The sequence below is a fragment of the Entelurus aequoreus genome, linkage group LG23 (genome assembly GCF_033978785.1).
Source record: "Entelurus aequoreus isolate RoL-2023_Sb linkage group LG23, RoL_Eaeq_v1.1, whole genome shotgun sequence".
In the NCBI taxonomy this organism is placed as follows: domain Eukaryota; kingdom Metazoa; phylum Chordata; class Actinopteri; order Syngnathiformes; family Syngnathidae; genus Entelurus; species Entelurus aequoreus.
Genome location: NC_084753.1, coordinates 8,258,780 through 8,279,303, shown reverse-complemented (window position 1 = coordinate 8,279,303; position 20,524 = coordinate 8,258,780). Strand labels below are relative to the sequence as shown.

Here is a 20,524-nt window from a genome sequence, read left to right as displayed (position 1 = left end):
AAACCTAAGCAAGAGTAAAATGATAATAAAACACATAAATTACTTCATTAATTTGTGTTTGGTGGGAAAACAAAAATACAACATTGAAACGACATTTAATCAATGTTGGCTTCTAACGTTAATTTGACATTGAATTATGGTCATTTCCCAACCAATATTCCACAACACAAATACAACGTTGAAACAACATGCTTTTTGACAACGTTTAATCAATGTTGGCTTCTAACATTGATTTGACATTGAAATGTGGTCATTTTCCAACTGATATTCTTCAACACAAATACAACGTTGAAACAACAAACATGCTTTTTGACAACATTTATTCAACGTTAAATTGTGATGTTGATTTGACATTGAAATGTGGTCATTTCCCAACCAATATTCTACAACACAAATACAACGTTGAAACAACATGCTTTTTGACAACGTTTATTCAACGTTGATTTAACATTGAAATGTGGTGAATTCCCAAACCAATATTCTACAACACTAATACAATGTTGAAACAACATGCTTTTTGACAACGTTTATTCAACGTTAAGTTGTGACGTTGATTTAACATTGAAATTTCGTCATTTCCCAAACATAAATACAACATTAAAACAACATGCTTTTTGACAACGTTTATTCAACGTTGATTTAACATTGAAATGGGGTCAATTCCCAAACCAATATTCTACAACACAAATACAACGTTGAAACAACATACCTTTTGACAACGTTTAATCAATGTTGGGTTCTGACGTTGATTTGACATTGAAATTTGGTAATTTCCCAACCAATATTCTACAACACAAATACAACGTTGAAACAACATGCTTTTTGACAACGTTTATTCAACGTTGATTTAACATTGAAATTTGGTATTTTCCCAACCAATATTCTACAACACAAATACAACGTTGAAACAACATGCTTTTTGACACTGTTTATTCAACGTTAAGTTTTGACGTTGATTCAACATTGAAATTTGGTCAATTCCCAAACCAATATTCTACAACACAAATACAACGTTGAAACAACATGCTTTTTGACGTTTATTCAACGTTGATTTAACATTGAAATGTGGTCATTTCCCAACCAATATTCTACAACACAAATACAACGTTGAAACAACATGCTTTTTGACAACGTTTAATCAATGTTGGATTCTGACATTGATTTGACATTGGAATGTGGTCATTTCCCAACAAATATTCTACAACACAAATACAACGTTGAAACAACATGCCTTTTGACGTTTATTCAACGTTGATTTAACATTGAAATGTGGTCATTTCCCAACCAATATTCTACAACACTAATACAACGTTGAAACAACATGCTTTTTGACGTTTATTCAACGTTGATTTAACATTGAAATGTGGTCATTTCCCAACCAATATTCTACAACACAAATACAACGTAGAAACAACATTCTTTTTGACAACATTTAATCAATGTTGGGTTTTGACGTTGATTTGACATTGAAATGTGGTCATTTCCCAACCAACAACGTGGATCCAACGTCAGACATCAACGTTTTCTCCATTTCCAAACACAACTATTTAGCGACGTTGTTTAGAAGTCAGTTTTAAAGGACATGTACGTACAATCAACGTTGTATCAATGTCTTGTGCCTGCTGGGTTAGATTTCAGCAAATAGTTGATGTATGACAAGGCTAGTGTTAGTGTTGTACTACATGTACTAGGGTGACATGTTAACAATACTTAGTTATTTTCCTATGTTGGGTATTTGCACATGTAAAAAGTGTCTCCACGTGAGGGTTAATCGCCTTATGCAGAAGCCTGCTGCACATTATTGCCACTAGTTCCCCGGCAACAGAGAGCAGTGGTATGTAATAATCCTTCTCTCCTCTTTACAACATTTCCTTTCCTATTGCAGGACAATTAAAGGAGCCTTCAGATTTGAACAATTTACAGTGTTTTCAAGTCGGTGCAGCACGTTGTGTTCTTGTCACAGGCTTACTTGATAAAATGGTGGTTGATGCTGGATTGAACGATTCAAGCGATGATGCACCTTATGGTGGAAAAAGTGCCTTTTCCCAGACGGAGCACAACATAGTGGCTGGATACCTAATTACTGCAGGTAATAACCACCAGACCACCACTACTTGTCTACATTGATTGCTGTGACATTGCTTGCTTTTGTTTAGTTGCTGTTCTCCAAAGTGCTACTTTCATGTGCTGATCAGAATCATGATTTCATAACATGGATCAATTCACCTTTGTTTGTTTTAATGCACGAGGTAGTTAAGACACGCTTGTACATTTACAACGACTACATTGGACATAATATTACGTATTAGTGCTGGTAAGTGATGTGCGATACCACTGATTTTCTTTCCGATCCGATACCAAATAAAATTCAGGCCGATATCGGCGATGCCGATATCGGCGATGCCGATCCGATAATTTGTGCAAATATATCTAACATGTCTGCTAAACTTGAAAAAGTTGTTTCTTTTCAAATATTAACATGTCCTTCTATAAAACAACAGTAATAATGTAGGGTAAAAAGGGCAACAAATTGGAATGTAATTACAAAAAGCTCAAATTTTAATATACATACATACATACATACATACATACATACATACATATGTATATACGTTAGGTCAGGAATAAACACAAGAGGCTGTATCATCCCTACAAGCCTGTTTCACAGGTTTCCTTTATAAAGTCCCCTTTATATGTGTTTTTTTCCTGACCTAACATATGTTCTGCTCTACCCCGGTATTGAGCGCATATATATATATATATATATATATATATATATATATATATATATATATATATATATATATATATATATATATATATATATTGAGCACTGTATAACGGATAAACCACAGAAACCTTGACTATATATATATATATATATATATATATATATATATATATATATATATATATATATATATATATATATATATATATATATATATATATATATATACAGTGCTCAATACCGGGGTAGAGCGGAATATACGTTAGGTCAGGAAAAAAACACAAGAGGCTATATCATCCCTACAAGCCTGTTCCGCAGGTTTCCTTTATAAAGTCCCCTGATGAGCAGCGAAACCTGTGAAACAGGCTTGTAGGGATGATATAGCCTCTCATGTTTTATACGTTAGGTCAGGAAAAAACACAAGAGGCTATATCATCCCTACAAGCCTGTTTCCCAGGTTTCGCGGCTTGTGTTTTTTCCTGACCTAACATATATACATATACATATATATATATATATATATATATATATATATTAATAATTAATAATAATAATATAGTAAATCACCTATAACACAAAGATTTTTCTTTAAACATGTATAAATAATGTATGTTTTTAGCTTTAAAAAAATATAAAAAAATAAAATAAAAAAATCCATCCATCCATTTTGTACCGCTTGTCCCTCTTGGGGTTGCGGGGGGTGCTGGAGCCTATCCCAGCTGAAAATAAAAAAATAAAATAAATATATATATATATTTACAATGTATATATATATATATATATATATATATATATATATATATATATATATATATATATATATATATATATACATATATATATATAAATGACCTCCCATACTTGATTTTTCTGTCTGCGGCTCTTGGTGGAAAACCCCAGATCCAAAATATTAGAAGCTCTCGAAAAAGAAATAAAGTATACTTAAAATATAAACAAAGTTTAGTTAGTTAACTAAACATTAAATGACTACAACAATAAATATAACAACCATAATGAACACTGTTAAATGTGTAACTGAACATAATTATTTTCATAAAGGCATCATTTTTGACACTCTATGTATGCAGTTACACAATCATGTTATTGTTTGCATTCTATTCTTACACGGGGGAAAACAAACTGTAAAAATATAAGAAGAAAGATAAAAATAAAAACATCTGTATGTATTGAGAAAGAGCTGAAACTTTGTAATTATTATTAATCTGACACTGAAGTCACTTATAATACGTAGCTGAAACTATGTCAGCTTTTAGCATTTTTTTTAATATAATAACATCAACATGGCCCCTTCATACTTTCCAGTATGCAGCCCTTGGTAGAAAAAGTTTGGACACTAATTCAGAACCCTGAGGTACACCCTTTACATAACTGCTACCAAACTCAGCTGAGGTAGCTTCTAGCTCACCTGGCACCCGGAATGAATGAGTGAACTGTGCAGGTAACACATTGGTGGTAATAATCAAGCATGGAGAGGTGGACTTGGAATTTCCAAAGTGACCTGTTTCCTTTGGCTCTTTTCAGGTGTCATCAGTCTACTGAGCAACATTGTGGTTCTTCTCATGTTTGTCAAGTTCAAGGAGCTCCGCACTGCCACCAATTTCATCATCATCAACCTGGCTTTTACTGACATCGGAGTGGCTGGGATTGGTTACCCCATGTCCGCAGCCTCGGACATCCATGGGAGCTGGAAGTTTGGGTACACTGGTTGCCAGGTAGGTGACATTCTTTTTGGCAGCGTCCTCAGCACTGGTACTTGTTAATGGTAACACGTATTGATTACTTTTACACAGGTTTTCAATGAACAACATATAGGTCAACACCTTTATAATTATGCGCTTACCCTTTGCTAGGCTATACTGCACAAACAATATGAACGCAACAAATTCGGTTTTGCTCCCGTTTTTCATCAGTTGAACTCAAATATCTAAAAACAAATACACAAAAGACTTATTCCTCTCCAATTCTATTCACAAATCTCTCTAAATCTGTGTTAGTGAGCATTTCTTCTTTGAGAAAATAATCCAGCCTACCTCACAGATGTGGCATGTACGAAAGTATAACTAGAAATACAAATTAGGATATTTGCAGTCAGTCATAGTCATAGTTTTGTCACAGAGGACATGACCTCGGTGGCAGTTAGGGCCACGTTCACAACACAACACAATAATTTAAAGCCGCAACTCAACTTCAAGCCACAAAAGTGACAGCGGAACAAAGTCGGGCGACACAACACAACAACATGATGGCACCCGAGTTTAGATTATTTCATCAGAAAGAAAGAAATAGTAGAGATGGATCGAGGAGGTTACAGAAATTGAGATGCAAGGGGCCAACGCCATCAACCGGGATACATGCTTCCTGTCAGCTGTCACAGGACGACAGATACTGTATGTCCGGGTCGGGGAACTTTATTTAGCAGGTAAATCTACTGTTAAAATATTGGTTACTGTACTTTAATTGTAAACTGCTTGAATGTATAAAATGTGTTATGTATTGTAGGAGGGAGTTGACGGCACAGACACAAGGGGGAAGTATAGCCCTATGTTTAATTATATATATATATATATATATATATATATATATATATATATATATATATATATATATATATATATATATATATATATATATATATATATATATATATATATATATATATATATATAAAAACTAGGCTAGAGAATGGTGATATTGAATCTCACTTACAGCCAGATCAATACGTCATATTCCAAACATTTTGAAAATAAATCTGACCTTGAATGTGGGCTGATGAGCTTTTATGTTTTTCCGAGGCCATCCGTCCATTTTCTAATAATAATAATAATAAAATATTTTTTTTTGTAAAAAGCACTTTACATTTAGCAAACAACCTCAAAGTGCTACAGTGCATTTAAAAATAAAACAAAAAACAAAATAACAACAACGCTAGAACCACAACTAGCTGCCCACAACAAATAAAATAAATAATAACAAAAAAACAAAACAAATAGAACAGCCTAATAGCTAGAACTAGCACACATATATCTAAAAAAAAAGGCTTTTTTAAAAAGTTTTTTTTTAGCCTTTTTTAAAAGCATCCACAGTCTGTGGTGCCCTCAGGTGGTCAGGGAGAGCGTTCCACAGACTGGGAGCGGCGCATCTACCGCTTGTCCCTCCCGGGGTTGCTGGAGCCTATCTCGGCTGCATGGGGGCGGAAGGCGGGGTAGACCCTGGACAAGTCGCCACCTCAGTATATACCATTTGGGTCCAAACACGGTCACTCGTTGAGAATAAAAGGCGGGGAAAGCAATAAATAAGTTTTTTGTAGCACATCCACAAAGTCATTATTTTCCAGTATACCAAACCTTATTAGTTATTTTTTGTCCTGGGACCACACACACCTTGGAATGAAAGGTGGCAGCTGTGGCGTTGCTCTCCCAGTATTCACGACTTCTTGCTTTCATTGAAAGTCCACTCTTGAAACATTCCTTATTTTAGAAATCAAATCCTAAATTTTTAGGGCGAAAAAGCGTCGCAGTTTGCTGGAAGCCTAGCAGTTGTTTGTCTGTTATTTTCTTCTTCTAATTCTTAAGGGTTAACAGCTGTTGGCAGGTCATGAGCTTTTGATGTATCGCCCCCTGCTGTGAGGCAGAGGTACTTGCTGCCTCATGGCCTGCCTTTTCCCCCTGGCAACAAGCATGTTATTTTAATCAGGAAACACAACATTTCCACGATTTTGACCATGAAAATGATCAAACTATACAGGAACCACACCGACATCACATAGCAAGCATAGACCAAAAGAAAAATATTAAAACGTAATTTATTTTATTACTTCATTTTTGACCTTCTCATGGTTAAGCCGAAGTCCACAGTTTCCAAAAACAATTTGAAATGTGGACTCCCCAGACCGCAGTACACTTTTCCACTTTGCATCAGTCCCTCTTAGATGAGCTCGGGCCTAGCGAAGCGTTTCTGGGTGTTGTTGATAAATGGTTTTGGCTTTGCATAGTATAGTTTTAACTTGCACTTACAGATGTAGCGACCAACTGTAGTTACTGACAGTGGTTTTCTGAAGTGTTCCTAAACTCATGTGGTGATATCCTTTACACACTGGTGTGGCTTTCTGACGCAGTAGCGCCTGAGGGATCCAAGGTGTGTAATATCATGGCTTACATGCAGTGATTTCTCCACATTCTCTGAACCTTCTGATGATATTACGGAGCGTAGATGGTGAAATCCCTAAATTCCTTTTTGAGAAATGTTGTTCTTAAACAATTTGCTCAGGCATTTGCTGACAAAGTGGTGACCCTCGCCCCGTCCTTGTTTGTGAATGACTGAGCATTTCATGGAAGCTGCTTTTTTACCCAATCATGGCACCCACCTGTTCCCAATTAGCCCGTTCACCTGTGGGATGTTCCAAATAAGTCTTTGATGAGCATTCCTCAACTTTCTCAGTCTTTTTTGCCACTTGTACCAGCTTTTTTGAAACATGTTGCAGGCATCAAATTCCAAATGAACTAATATTTGCAAAAAATAACAACGTTTTGCAGTTCGAACGTTAAATATCTTGTCTTTGCAGTCTATTCAATTGAATATAAGTTGAAAAGGATTTGTTGTATTCTCTTTTTATTTACCTTTTACACAACCTGACAACTTCACTGCTTTGGGATTTTGTACATCGGACATTAGCATCGACTGCTGCAATTCTATTGGGCCTTTTGTCTTTTTATTTCCAGATTTATGCAGCTCTCAACATCTTCTTTGGCATGGCTAGCATTGGCCTACTGACCGTGGTGGCCATAGACCGCTATCTCACCATTTGCCGACCTGACATAGGTATCTATTTACCCTGTTTTGTCATTAGAGCAGACCACAAAACATTGTGAGCAACAGACTGTACCTGGTAGTGCAACTGGTTATCGCTGACTGAGGTTATTTATTATACAATTATTTAATATTTGCATTTTGGTTTGTTTTCCTGCAACTGACTGTAAACAATGAACTAGATATAAACACACATTAAGGCTGTCAAAGTTAACGCAATTATAAGTTAACGAAAGTTTCCTTTGACTGCACGCGCACATGTGTGACCCTCGGTCTGTTCCGTAGTGGTCAAAAAGCAGCGGCGTTCCAGCTGCTGTTGAGTCATGGGAGCACATTTAGAGCAGAAATGGACAAAGAAATGGGAACATTGGATGGCAAACTCTTCAAAGACCAAAATTATTTCCATCCACTGGAATTTTGAGTTTTTAGCTGCTAGCTACTTAGCTACTCTTTACGCTTCTTTTTGAACAACAGAGCACAGTGTGCGTTTCTACATGTTTCCTGGTTATAGCGGCGCCCCCCGGTCAACAACTAAGCCAGAGCCCAGACTGACAGAGGAACAATGAACATAGTGGCAGATTTAGCACAGAAAACTCAATTAAAAATCTCATTTAAAATATGCGGTATACGTAAATGTCATGATGGGATCAAAAGTGTCAAAACGTGGACTGTGAGGTGTCTTGTTTTCCCGGAATGCAAAGGAAAGTTGGCGCGGGCAAGGCGTGAAGGTGAGGACATGTTTATTTTTACACTAACAAAAAGAACAAACGAAAAGCGCGCACAAGGCCCGAAGTACAAAAACGTGGCTAAAGAAACGAAAACTTGCACAAAGGCAAAAACTATAAACATGAAATATACAACACTTACTGTGGCATGAAAAACATGCATGGAACAATGGCTTGGAATGACAGGTAGCAGAGGTAGAAAGGATAATGTCACCAGGACGATCAACAGAAAACGACAGGCTTAATTAACAGTGACATGATTAGTGACAGGTGCGCGAGTGCAAAACGTGAGACAGGTGCGTGACATGAGGACAGGTGAAAAATAATGGGTTGCTACGGTGACAAAACAAACGAGAGTGCACAAAGAGTCCAAAAACCAAACCTGAACATAACCAAAACAAAACATGATCACACAGACATGACAAAAAGAGTGCACTGAAGGACTGGCCCTAGGTGGAAAATGTTGTGCGTCTGTGTGTGTGTGTGTCTGTTTGTGACCATTTTTGTGTTGAGCTGTTAAAAAGCATAGTATTTAAGAAAAAAAAACATTTGCATTATACAAATTGTCCAGTCCAATGTTGGGTGTACATTTTAATAATGTACACTTACTAAAGATTTAAACAAACAAAAAATTCTGTTTGCGATTATTTCGATCAATTATGAATTAACTATGGACAACATGTAATTAACCGCGACTAAATATTTTTATTGTCTGACAGCCCCAATACTACTCTCATAGTATTTATTGTTATAAAACATTTAGTCATTAAAAAGTTAGTTTTTTTCTCTGATAGAAGGACAATATAAGATAGCTTATGCAGTGAAAAAAGACAGAAAAGTAAGAAGAAATGAAAGATTAAAGGTGCTCAAAAAATGGTCAAGTAAATTATAATACATACAAAATAATAAACTGCGAAAATAAGGACATTAAAGATGATTGATGAAATAAAAGTAAAAACAGACAGAATATGGCATATTCTATTCTATTTAGTGTAGCATACACTGAAAAAAACAACAATTCATGACTGTTAGAAAAGAATTGATAGATAAGTAGATAATTACAATAGGAATAAACAAACATGTATAAATTAAGAATTTATTTTGTAATGCATTATAAATATTCAAATCAATAAAGAAGTAAACATAGTACGGGATATCAATTAAAAAGTAACTTGTCAATCATTTTTAATGAGTAAAATATACAGTGTTGCTTTTTTTTGTTGCAAGTGAGATACATACAACTTTTGTTGGTATTCATAATTCATTTATTGCCCATTTTCATGTCATAATACCCTTTGCATTTTGGTGAAACAATACACAAATTGATATGAACTCAAGTACAGTTATTTCATGAATATGTTTTATAATGGTTGAAAACAGTCTTATCAAATTCCAATCAATCAATCAATGTTTACTTGTATAGCCCTAAATCACCAGTTGAATGGAATGAAAAGTGAAGCTGATGAAGAAGCTGTAATCAAGCTCAGTAGAATTAAGATTCAAATCGGATTCAAGGTAATAATTATCATGTTACATTATGTTCCCGTTGATCTGGTATCAATGCATTACTATTAAAACTTTATGTCTACTTGAATTGTAAAAGTGTGTGTCCCTTTCCTCTTTCAGGGCAGAAAATGACTGCGCGGTCATACAATCTCCTTACTCTGGCAGCGTGGCTGAATGCCTTGTTCTGGTCCACCATGCCGGTGGTAGGCTGGGCCAGCTATGCCCCAGACCCCACTGGAGCTACATGCACCATTAACTGGCGGCAGAATGATATGTGAGTTGTCAAATTGTTATTATCGCCTCCACTCTTGACTTTGGCAAATAGTGTTATGCGTCGCTGAGGGTCTTGTGCAGGGAACTTTTGGACTTTAACACTTAGCTTGGTGTGATGGCGGTAAGCAAGTAAAGGAACACACACATCAGTGAGTAAGTAAAGAAATGAAAAACAAGGTAATATTCCAAAATACATTGATTGATATCAGCAGGATTCATTTATTAGAGATACAGCCTGATCGAGTAAGATCCAAAAACCACGCGCTAAATAGCATGTGCAAACTATTAGTGGGCCATCTACTCACCCCTCATTGCCACTGCATGCGCAACGGCTGCTGAACGGCGCCCCCACGGAACGTCTTTACCATCCATAATCCACACCGCCGTTGTGATGCGCACGGTGCAGTGACATTTCACAGACTTTTACGAGATCTCACAAAGGGGACTTGTAGTAAAGCGAACCACAAACAGTTTACTCTGGTACATGTGTGGTATATTTCTAGACATGTCACTCTGCCAAGACAGAGGGACCGTGCGATGAGTGGTGAGCCAAGAAGACGCCAACAAGGAATCGTCGAACAAAAAGCTTTATTTGTTTCAGCGAGCCTCAGACTGGAACTGCAGCTTCCAGGAGAAAGAGTATGAGCGTGATTACTGTTATGTTTACTGCAGAGGGAGTTGACGGCTCAGACAGCAGGCAGCAGTATGTTCAATGATTTATTATATATATATATATATATATATATATATATATATATATATATATATATATATATATATATATATATATATATATATATAATAAACAATACTAACGAAACTATAGGATGGAGTGTGTGACCAAAATCCAAGAGTAAGTGGTGTTAGACTATGTGTGTAGTTAGCTGAAGTGTGTGTTACCAAGTGTTGTTGAGAGTGAAGGAACAAGGCAGTCCGTGGGGCAGGCAGATGATCCACGGCAGGAGAGAAGTGACAAGGTCCGTGTCCAGGCGAGGGTCGAGGATAGGAGCGAGGCAGCGTAGTCCATGTCCGAGCAGGGGTCGAGGATCGAGGAAGGCAGGGGAAACAACGGGAGATCACAAAGGGGGAGACCCGGGAAGGCACTGCGGGAGAACAACAAGGACGTCAGACACGAAAAGAAAACGCAGAGAGAAACAGAGAGAGAGAGAGAGAACATAAGGCTTGTCTTCTTACGGTACGCAAAGGTATAATTAAGTTGGGTCCACTGGTCCTTCAAGCAGCTCACCCTCATCAGTCCCAGGTGTGCAGATTGCAGATCATCTGCAGGCTTGTCGCTGCATGGGCATGCTGCGCTCAGCGTGAACAGGGGCGTGTCTGAGCGTGCTGCCAGCAGAGGTGCCGAGGAAAAACCGCGGGTTCGAGTCCGCGCCGTGACAATTACTCTTCTGATGTCCTCTTGAACCACTGTCCTTAAATATCTTTTACACAAAGACCCCTACTCTTTGTAATTCTAGCCTTGGACAAAGCCCAGTTTGTTGTTTGGCCAGTCAATCTATTTCCTGACCTTATATCTCTGCCCAGTTTGAGACGGGTGACCTCCGACCCCTAACCTCTACTCCTACCTGTGGGGGCTCCTACCAGATGTCGCTAATGTGTTTATAATCACTCCTAAAATCCAAGTCTGCATTCCTTTCGGATTCCAATTGTCCTTTGGGCAAGGGCCACCACTCTCTGGATGAGCTGCGATGGACATCTGCTCCCGAAGCTATCTAAGGGCATATTTCCTTAATAGAATAATCCCCTAAAAAATTATGTGACCAAATACAAATCATGCTAGTTCACAGTCATATAAGAAAACGGTACACTGCCTGTTTGCCTCTGCCTTCTCCTTTGCTTTCTTTCTCTCGCTCTCTCACCCGAGATGTTTTCAAGCCGGTTTGGGGCGTGGCATCGGCGGGTACTTGAGGCTGATTGCCTCATCAGCCTCTTAAGCAGAGGGCTTGCAGCTAGGAGACGCCAGTTCTTTCATGCGTGTCTTCTACGCCACTGGCCGTTGCTGTCTTTGGAGATCAGCTTTTCTGGCACTCATTTGGACATCTTAGTTTCTCTCCAGCGTCTCTCCTGAGTAAGGTGCCTTTCAGGCTCGCCTGCAGCTGGACGACTCTCTTAGTTTACTTAGTCCTTTTTCTGTACCATCGCTCTTAGTTGTTTTGCTGCCTTAGTTGTATCACATTGTTGCTTGGAGACTGTTAGAAGACTGTAAAAAACGCTCTTTGCCCTCCGCCTCTTCATTTGGGTTTGGTGATCCTACCAAAACCTAACAGAGAGAACAGGCCAACGAAATGGACCCCACAATTCAGACACCATCAGGCTGGCCCTCCGCAACAAGGCCTCACGTCTCGGTGAATAGGAGGACTGGTTTGGAGCTCTAGGTAGTGGTATTAAGGAGCTGGCAGAGTGACAGAAAGCTGGCTTACTTGAGTTCCACCTTTTATTCACTGGTCTCCGCTCTGCAGCAGAAATCTCTGGTCGCCCCCAGCAAGACCCCTGCCGACACAACACCCCCTACGGAGCAAGCTGCTCAGCAACCGCCTGAGGCCAACTCACCTGCCCTCAGCCCTGAGCTGTCAAGGCTTGAGAGGTCCTCCGGCGACGCTGGTAGGTGCGCTCTTTTCTCGAGCACGGGTGACTTATCTTGCATCTGTCCGGCAAGGCAGCCACACGGTCCACAAGAGAGGGGAGCTGCTGCACAGCCATATGATCCTCCTTCCCCGCCTTTGCGTTTGTAAGAAATAAGCCTGTCCACCTCATTGTGCAGTTAGCTCAGCAAGCTGAACCAGGTCCGTTTCTGAGCTGGATTTGAACCAAAAAAAACCTCCTAAGTGGGCGGCAACTTCTAGTCCAATGGCAATGGAAAACAAAAGCTCAGAAATCCTACACCTCAGTGGCTCTGAAACCGGTGCAGTGGAAAATGGGTATTTGTGAGTGGTTCTCTCTCTATATGGGTCCAGGATGTACTGTAGTCCACCAAAGTCAGCTGAGATAGGCTCTAGGTCTCTATGACCCTGAACAGGACAATTACTAGAACCTGGATGGGTAGTATTGTGTTACAGCAGTACATAGTTTCATTGTGTTTATCATCCCAATAACGTATACAGCCATGTGTTTGATTTTGACAAAGATTACACGAGCACTCACCCGTTCTGTTTTTCCTTTCCAGATCCTTCATTTCATACACCATGACAGTGATTGCTGTAAACTTTGCCATCCCGTTGTCTGTCATGTTTTACTGCTACTACAATGTGTCCGTCACCGTAAACAGACACAAAGCAAGCAACTCCCTGGATCACGTTAACGTTGACTGGTCCGATCAGATGGATGTGACAAAGGTGAAAAGTCATGCATTTGGCACGTGAACAGGCATCAAACCTTATTATGGGACACTTTTTTGTTCAATTGTCACTTACATAATTTACAGACATTCTCAATTAATGGGGTAGATCTACATAACAATGGTGGTAGAGTACACACCCTCAAAAGCAGTGAAGTTGTCACGTTGTGTAAATGGTAAATAAAAAGAGAATACCATGATTTGCAAATCCTTTTCAACTTATATTCAATTGAATAGACTGCAAAGACAAGATATTTATCATTGGAACTGGAAAACTTTGTTATTTATGCAAATATTAGCTCATTTGGAATTTGAGGTCTGCAAAATGTTTCAAAAAAGCTGGCACAAGAGGCAAAAAAAGAATGAGAAAGCTGAGGAATGCTCATCAAAGACTTATTTGGAACATCCCACAGGTGAACAGGCTAATTGGGAACAGGTGGGTGCCATGATTGGGTATAAAAGCAGCTTCCATGAAATGCTCAGTCATTCACAAACAAGGACGGGGCGAGGGTCACCACTTTGTCAACAAATGCCTGAGCAAATTGTTTAAGAACAACATTTCTCAACAAGGAATTTAGGGATTTCACCATCTACGCTCCGTAATATCATCAAAAGGTTCAGACAATCTGGAGAAATCACTGCACGTAAGCCATGATATTACGGACCTTGGATCCTGCATCAAAAACCGACATCAGAGTGTGAAGGATATCACCACATGGGATTTCACCATCTAAGATCTGTATTTTCATCAAACGGTTCAGATAATTTGGAGAAATCACTGCACGTAACATTGGATGCCCGAGACCTTGGATCCCTCAGGCGGTACTGCATCAAAAAGTGACATCAGTGTGTAAAGGATATCACCACATGGGCTCAGGAACACTTCAGAAAACCACTGTCAGTAACTACAGTTGGTCGCTACATCTGTAAGTGCAAGTTAAAACTCTACTATACAAAGCGAAATACATTTATCAACAACACCCAGAAACGCTTCACTGGGCTTAAGCTCATCTAAGATGGACTGATGCAAAGTGGAAAAGTGTTCTGTGGTCTGACGAGTCCACGTTTCAAATTGTTTTTGGAAACTGTGGACGTCGTGTCCTCCGGACCAAAGAGGAAAGGAACCATCCGGACTGTTCTAGGGTGAAAGTGTAAAAGGCAGCATGTGTGATGGTATGGGGGTGTATTAGTGGCCAAGACATAGGTAACTTACACATCTGTGAATGTGTGGTGCAATATGAAGGCTAAAATAGGAGAAGGGAGACAACTTAAGCTGTACATCAAGCAAGAATGGGGAAGAATTCCACTTCAAAAATGTGTCTCCTCAGTTCCCAAACCTTTACTGAGTGTTGTTAAAAGGAAAGGCCATGTAACACACTGGTAAAAATTTATTTTTTGCAGTGTGTGAACATGAAATATCTTGTCTTTGCAGTCTATTCAATTGAATATAAGTTGAAAAGGATTTGTTGTATTCTCTTTTTATTTACCATTTACACAAGGTGACAATTTCACTGCTTTTGTACTTTTGTACATCACAATGGTGGTAAAGTAGATGTAGATGTTCAGGTCAGGATATAGGCGTAGAATAAAAGGCTTTTTGACTGAATATTATTATGAATTGTTCCGTTTGTTTCTGCTTGACAGATGTCTATTGTGATGATTGTGATGTTCCTTGTGGCTTGGTCTCCATACTCTCTGGTGTGTCTCTGGGCATCTTTTGGGGACCCGCGGTCCATTCCTGCAGCGATGGCCATCATCGCCCCTCTCTTTGCCAAGTCCTCCACCTTCTACAACCCCTGCATTTATGTCATCGCCAATAAAAAGTCAGTGTTTGTAGTACCAGGTTACATTCTAGCTTCACTTGTAGTGTGAACGCTGAAGAAACATTTTCTTTGGACGCTCAACTACTTTCTGTTTCTTCTTGCCATTTCTCAATCAATTCAAGCAATTCTAACATCAAACTACTCACCTCAATGGCTATTCATTGGCACACTCCAACATATTCACATTTTCTGTGATGAAATTCTCATTGAAACTGAATTGACCAGATTTGCAAATATTCCTCATCCCCAATTTTTTCTTCTCACGGTATTCCCTATTTTCCGAAACTGGAACCCACTTTAAATTAGGGCTGCAACAACTAATCGATTAAATCGATTAAAATCGAATATAAAAATATTTGGCGATTCATTTAGTTATCGATTCGTTGGATCTATGCTATGTGCATGCGCTGAGGCTACGTTTTTATATGTTTTTTAAATTATTTTTTAAAAACTTTTATTTATAAACTGCAACATTTACAAACAGCTGAGAAACAATAATGAAAATAATAAGGGTGTAACGGTACGTGTATTTGTATTGAAACGTTTCGGTACGGGGGTTTGGGTTCGGTTCGGAGGTGTACCGAACGAGTTTCCACACGGACATATTAAGTAGCGTAACGCACCTTGTGTAAACAATACTCAAAATGCCGGACATTTGAGGCATTTAAGAAACTCCGCCCTGACAGCTCCGCAAAAGAGGACATGTCCGGTGAAAAGAGGACGTATGGTCAGTCTATCCTAGCCCGTTAGCTGCTAGCATGCTAGCAAAAGAGGACATGTCCGGTGAAAAGAGGACGTATGGTCAGTCTATCCTAGCCCGCTAGCTGCTAGCATGCTAGCAAAAGAAGACATGTCCGGTGAAACCGATCGCTGCTAGCATGCTAGCAGCTAACGGGCTAGGATAGACTGACCATACGTCCTCTTTCCACCGGACATGTCCTCTTTTGCGGAGCTGTCAGGGCGGAGTTTCTTAAATGCCTCAAATGTCCGGCATTTTGAGTTAGGGTTGCGAGTATTTTCAACAGGCCTGGCCCTAACCAATCTGGCGCCCTAGGCAAGATTTTAGGTGGCGCCCCCCCACATCGGCAGTGAAGTGTATATACTCACAAGAAACCGAATAGCTTTGTCTTTGACCTTTTTTTTTACTTAAAGAAAGCAAATTAACATATTATATGAGAATGTTATGTTATGATTATCTTTAACCGAATCACAGCAGTGCTCAAATTAAAAAACAGCATTCCCTCTCATGTGATATTGCTTAATTAACATTAATGATGTGCACTTTAACAACTAGGCTTACAACTATACCTAATATATAAAGGGGTGGAAAAGTGACTATTACCTGCAGGGCAAACATTAGCTAACCAGAAGGCAATAGCAATGTCAACAGAAAACACCTGCTTAAAAGATCTAATACAAATGTCCCTGAGGAATGTAAGGTGGGAGTACTGTAATTACCTAAAGTTACATTATTATTTTCCATAACAATTTAGCCCCCTCCACAATATTAACCTGACGTTAAAACAGAACTAGCTATTTATTGATTAGCAATTGCCGAATCATGTAACTATAGCTTAATGCTAAAAAGCCAGGTTACTATCACATTCTGTAACAGACAAATAATTTCATGTAGGCTAACGTTACCTCCCTGCTACCTCTGTCTTTTTCTCGTTTCTCCTCTTCTTTTCTCTTTTTTCTTCCCTGGGCACCTGACAGTTTTGGCCGTTTTGACATCTTGTGTTGATTTTTTGATGTGGTAAGAGTCATGATACGGGAAGGGAGGGGGCGCACCGTGCGGGGGGACGGGGGGCGTGATGTTGTAACAAATAATATTTCTATTAAATAGGCTTTACTTTGCATTTTAATTAACGTGGGATTATTTTTTGTATTTAGAAATAATAGTAGCAACTTTTTTTTCTCTTTTTTTTTTTCTCCAACATTTGTGGCACTGGCGTGGCGCCCCCTGATGGACGGCGCCCTTAGCATTTGCCTATACGGCCTATGCCACGGGCCGGCCCTGATTTTCAATGTACGTTCAGGGTTAAGAAGGGGTTGAAAACAAAACAAATTGTGCCTTGGTGAGGGAGGGGCAGAGACAGAGAGAGAGAGAGAGTTATGATAAACGCGCATGCGTCGCCAGGCTCTGCTTTTTATCCATAGATTTATCACATTTAATTTATTATTATCTATAGCAGGGGTGTCAAAAGTGTGCATTTTTGTAACATTTTCCTTGTTTTATTTGGCAAGTTGAAAGAACATGGCACCAGTATGCTGTTTTTTTTTTCAATAATAATACTGGAAAGGATAGAAATGTAGTTGGTCTCTTTTATCCGATTATTAATTGATTAATCGAAGTAATAATCGACAGATTAATCGATTATCAAATTCATCGTTAGTTGCAGCCCTACTTTAAACTAAAGAATACCTACCTTATACGCATCTTTTATGCGACTGCAACCATTCTATCATCTAAAAGTAAGCGTATTTAAAATATCCAGGCATTTTTTACGCATTCCATAAATCCCGGATTTTCTCAGTATGACACATTTTCTGGCTGAGAAATCTTATTGAAAAGAATGCAATTTTCCCACGTTTCTCCACCCATCAAACCATTCCAGCATCATAACAGAAATCCATCCATTCTAACAAGAGATGGAGCCTTTCAGTTGACTTCGGGCGAGAGGCGAGGTACGCCCAGAACGGTCCGCCAGCCAATCACAGCACACATATCAAGGTTCAAGGTTTTTATTGGCCATTTATGCATAAACTGACCGTTCAGACACATTGGAATTATCTTCGGGTCAACTTGAAATACACCACATGGGCTCAGGAACACTTCAGAAACCCACTGTGAGTAACTACAGTTGGTCGCTACATCTGTAAGTGCAAGTTAAAACTCTCCTATGCAAGGCGAAAACCGTTTATCAACAACACCCAGAAACGCCGTCGGCTTCGCTGGGCCTGAGCTCATCTAAGATGGACTGATACAAAGTGGAAAAGTGTTCTGTGGTCTGACGAGTCCACATTTCTAATTGTTTTTGGAAACTGCGGACGTCGTGTCCTCCGGACCAAAGAGGAAAAGAACCATCCGGATTGTTCTAGGGTGAAAGTGTAAAAGGCAGCATGTGTGATGGTATGGGGGTGTATTAGTGGCCAAAACATGGGTAACTTACACATCTGTGAAGGCGCCATTAATGCTGAAAGGTACATACAGCTTTTGGCATCCAACCAATGTTATCATGGACGCCCCTGCTTATTTCAGCAAGACAATGCCAATCAACGTGGCTTCATAGTAAAAGAGTGCAGGTACTAGACTGGCCTGCCTGTAGTCCAGACATTGAAAATGTGTGGCACCTGCAATAGCAGAAGGGAGACCCCCGGACTGTTGAACAACTTAAGCTGTACATCAAGCAAGAATGGGAAAGAATTCCACCTGAGAAGCTTCAAAAATGTGTCTCCTTGTCATGATCCTGGCTCCGGATCATGTTTGTTTTGTGTTTTGTGTTAGTTTTGGACTCCTTTTGTTATTGCCTGTGCACTTATGAGTTTGTTTCATCACCATGGTTACTTATGATTTTCACGTGCCTCTCTTGTTTGGGACACACCTGTGTCTAATCATCAGAGACTCTATTTTAGCCTGCTTTTCCCGGTCACTCATTGTAGCTCCGTTGTTTGCTGTATGCAACAGTCACGTTTGTTTATCCCTGTTCTTGACTCCTTATTCTTGATTCCGGTGCTAAGTAAGTTTTTGTTTTAGCTTCTCGTGCGAACGGCCCGCTTTCCTTTTGTTTTTGTCTGTTTGTATCCATTTACTATTTATGTTAAATAAACCACATCTTACCTGCACGCTGTCGTCCGGAGTAGTCCATGTAGCATTGGAGGAAGGATCCCGCAGCCAGCTGCAATCCCAACCGTGACACTCCTCAGTTCCCAAACCTTTACTGAGTGTTGTTAAAAGGAAAGGCCATGTAACACAGTGGTGAACATGCCCTTTCCCAACTACTTTGGCACGTGTTGCAGCCATGACATTCTAAGTTCATTATTATTTGCAAAAAAAAAATAGTGTTTATGAGTTTGAACATGAAATATGTTGTCTTTGTAGCATATTCAACTGAATATGGCTTGAAAAGGATTTGCAAATCATTGTATTCCGTTTATATTTACATCTAACACCATTTCCCAACTCAAATGGAAACGGGGTTTGTACATCAATAAAACACTGACTTTTATATGTCAAATCAACTTTTACCTTGAAAATCAACTTTTAAGCTAGCTGAATTCTGATTGGATAAAAACTCTTCAAACTAAAAACAACAGCACTGAATTGAGCATAATATGACATGAAGAGAATATGAATACTTTTAGATATTTACGGAAAGTCAATGAAAAATTACTTTTATCTTTAATTATGATGATGATTTCTGGTTCTGTTAGGCCAGCAGAGAAGTTCTTGCTGGCCCTGATGGCACACCACTGGTAAATCTATTATACGTATATGAGCCCTCTGAACCCTCAACCTCCTGACTGTGAGGCCAACATGCTAACCACAGCATTCGTTTTACACGCTCTAAAATTCCTACTTTTCTAGTATTCTAAATTTACCGTACAGCATTTTATTTCAACTTCAGCTCTTCAGCCTTCACACGTGTTTGCTACAGAAATGGTGTTCTTTAGCTCATTAACGTTGTTCTTTTTGTCCTTTGCAGATTCCGCAGAGCCATCACAGGGATGATCCGCTGTCAAACCAGGCAACAAATCACTATCAACACCCAGGTTGCCATGACAACTTCTCAACAACCTCTGACCCAGTAAAATGCCCAACTCAGAGACGTCTCATCAGATTGAGATTGAAATGGCGTGCCACTGACTACTTGTACAGCATGTAACAAAGTAAATAGTCAATATTTGATGCGTTCGACTCGTCCTTTATTTCACATTTCTCTTCAAACTGCTCGCCTCCCTTCTTTCGAAGTCTGCCTGAATACTTTATATTCCTCTGTAAAATACATTTCAAAGAGCCCGTCCATTTCGCATACTGTAATGGTGAATGAAATTGAGAATACAAAAAACGCCCCCGACTGTGTTCAACCAATCAGAACAGTCCGCCCTCTCAAGGATTCCACGCTACTAAGAACTGTGTGAAAAATCCTCGGCCAATAAATCTGATTCGGATATTTTTGCTGGAGAACTAAATCTATTTTTGGTAGTTTTCGGTGGAAACACAGGTGGAAAAAGCCTCATCTCTCCTAGCTGGGTTGGGAACGCCTTTGGGTTAACTGGGACGAGC

General features: G+C 39.2%; 1 protein-coding gene across 1 annotated transcript; it reads left to right on the top strand.

Moving 5' to 3' along the window:
* Positions 1 to 1,906: 1,906 nt before the first annotated feature.
* On the top strand, positions 1,907 to 20,065 carry rrh (retinal pigment epithelium-derived rhodopsin homolog). Its single transcript, XM_062033928.1, has 7 exons — positions 1,907 to 2,089; positions 4,274 to 4,464; positions 7,471 to 7,570; positions 9,910 to 10,063; positions 13,244 to 13,412; positions 15,059 to 15,237; positions 19,944 to 20,065. Exons 1-7 carry the CDS (start codon positions 1,978 to 1,980, stop codon positions 20,047 to 20,049), a joined length of 1,011 nt encoding a protein of 336 aa, XP_061889912.1. The 5' UTR covers positions 1,907 to 1,977; the 3' UTR covers positions 20,050 to 20,065.
* The last annotated feature ends 459 nt before the right edge of the window (positions 20,066 to 20,524 follow it).

What these genes read in the sequence shown, in the direction of transcription:
- rrh (XM_062033928.1), top strand. Translation starts at nt 1,978, where the DNA reads ATGGTGGTTGATGCTGGATTGAACGATTCAAGCGATGATGCACCTTAT. An exon ending in TGGATACCTAATTACTGCAG is followed by an intron (nt 2,090 to 4,273) that starts GTAATAACCACC and finishes GGCTCTTTTCAG; the next exon opens with GTGTCATCAGTCTACTGAGC. An exon ending in AACTGGCGGCAGAATGATAT is followed by an intron (nt 10,064 to 13,243) that starts GTGAGTTGTCAA and finishes TTTCCTTTCCAG; the next exon opens with ATCCTTCATTTCATACACCA.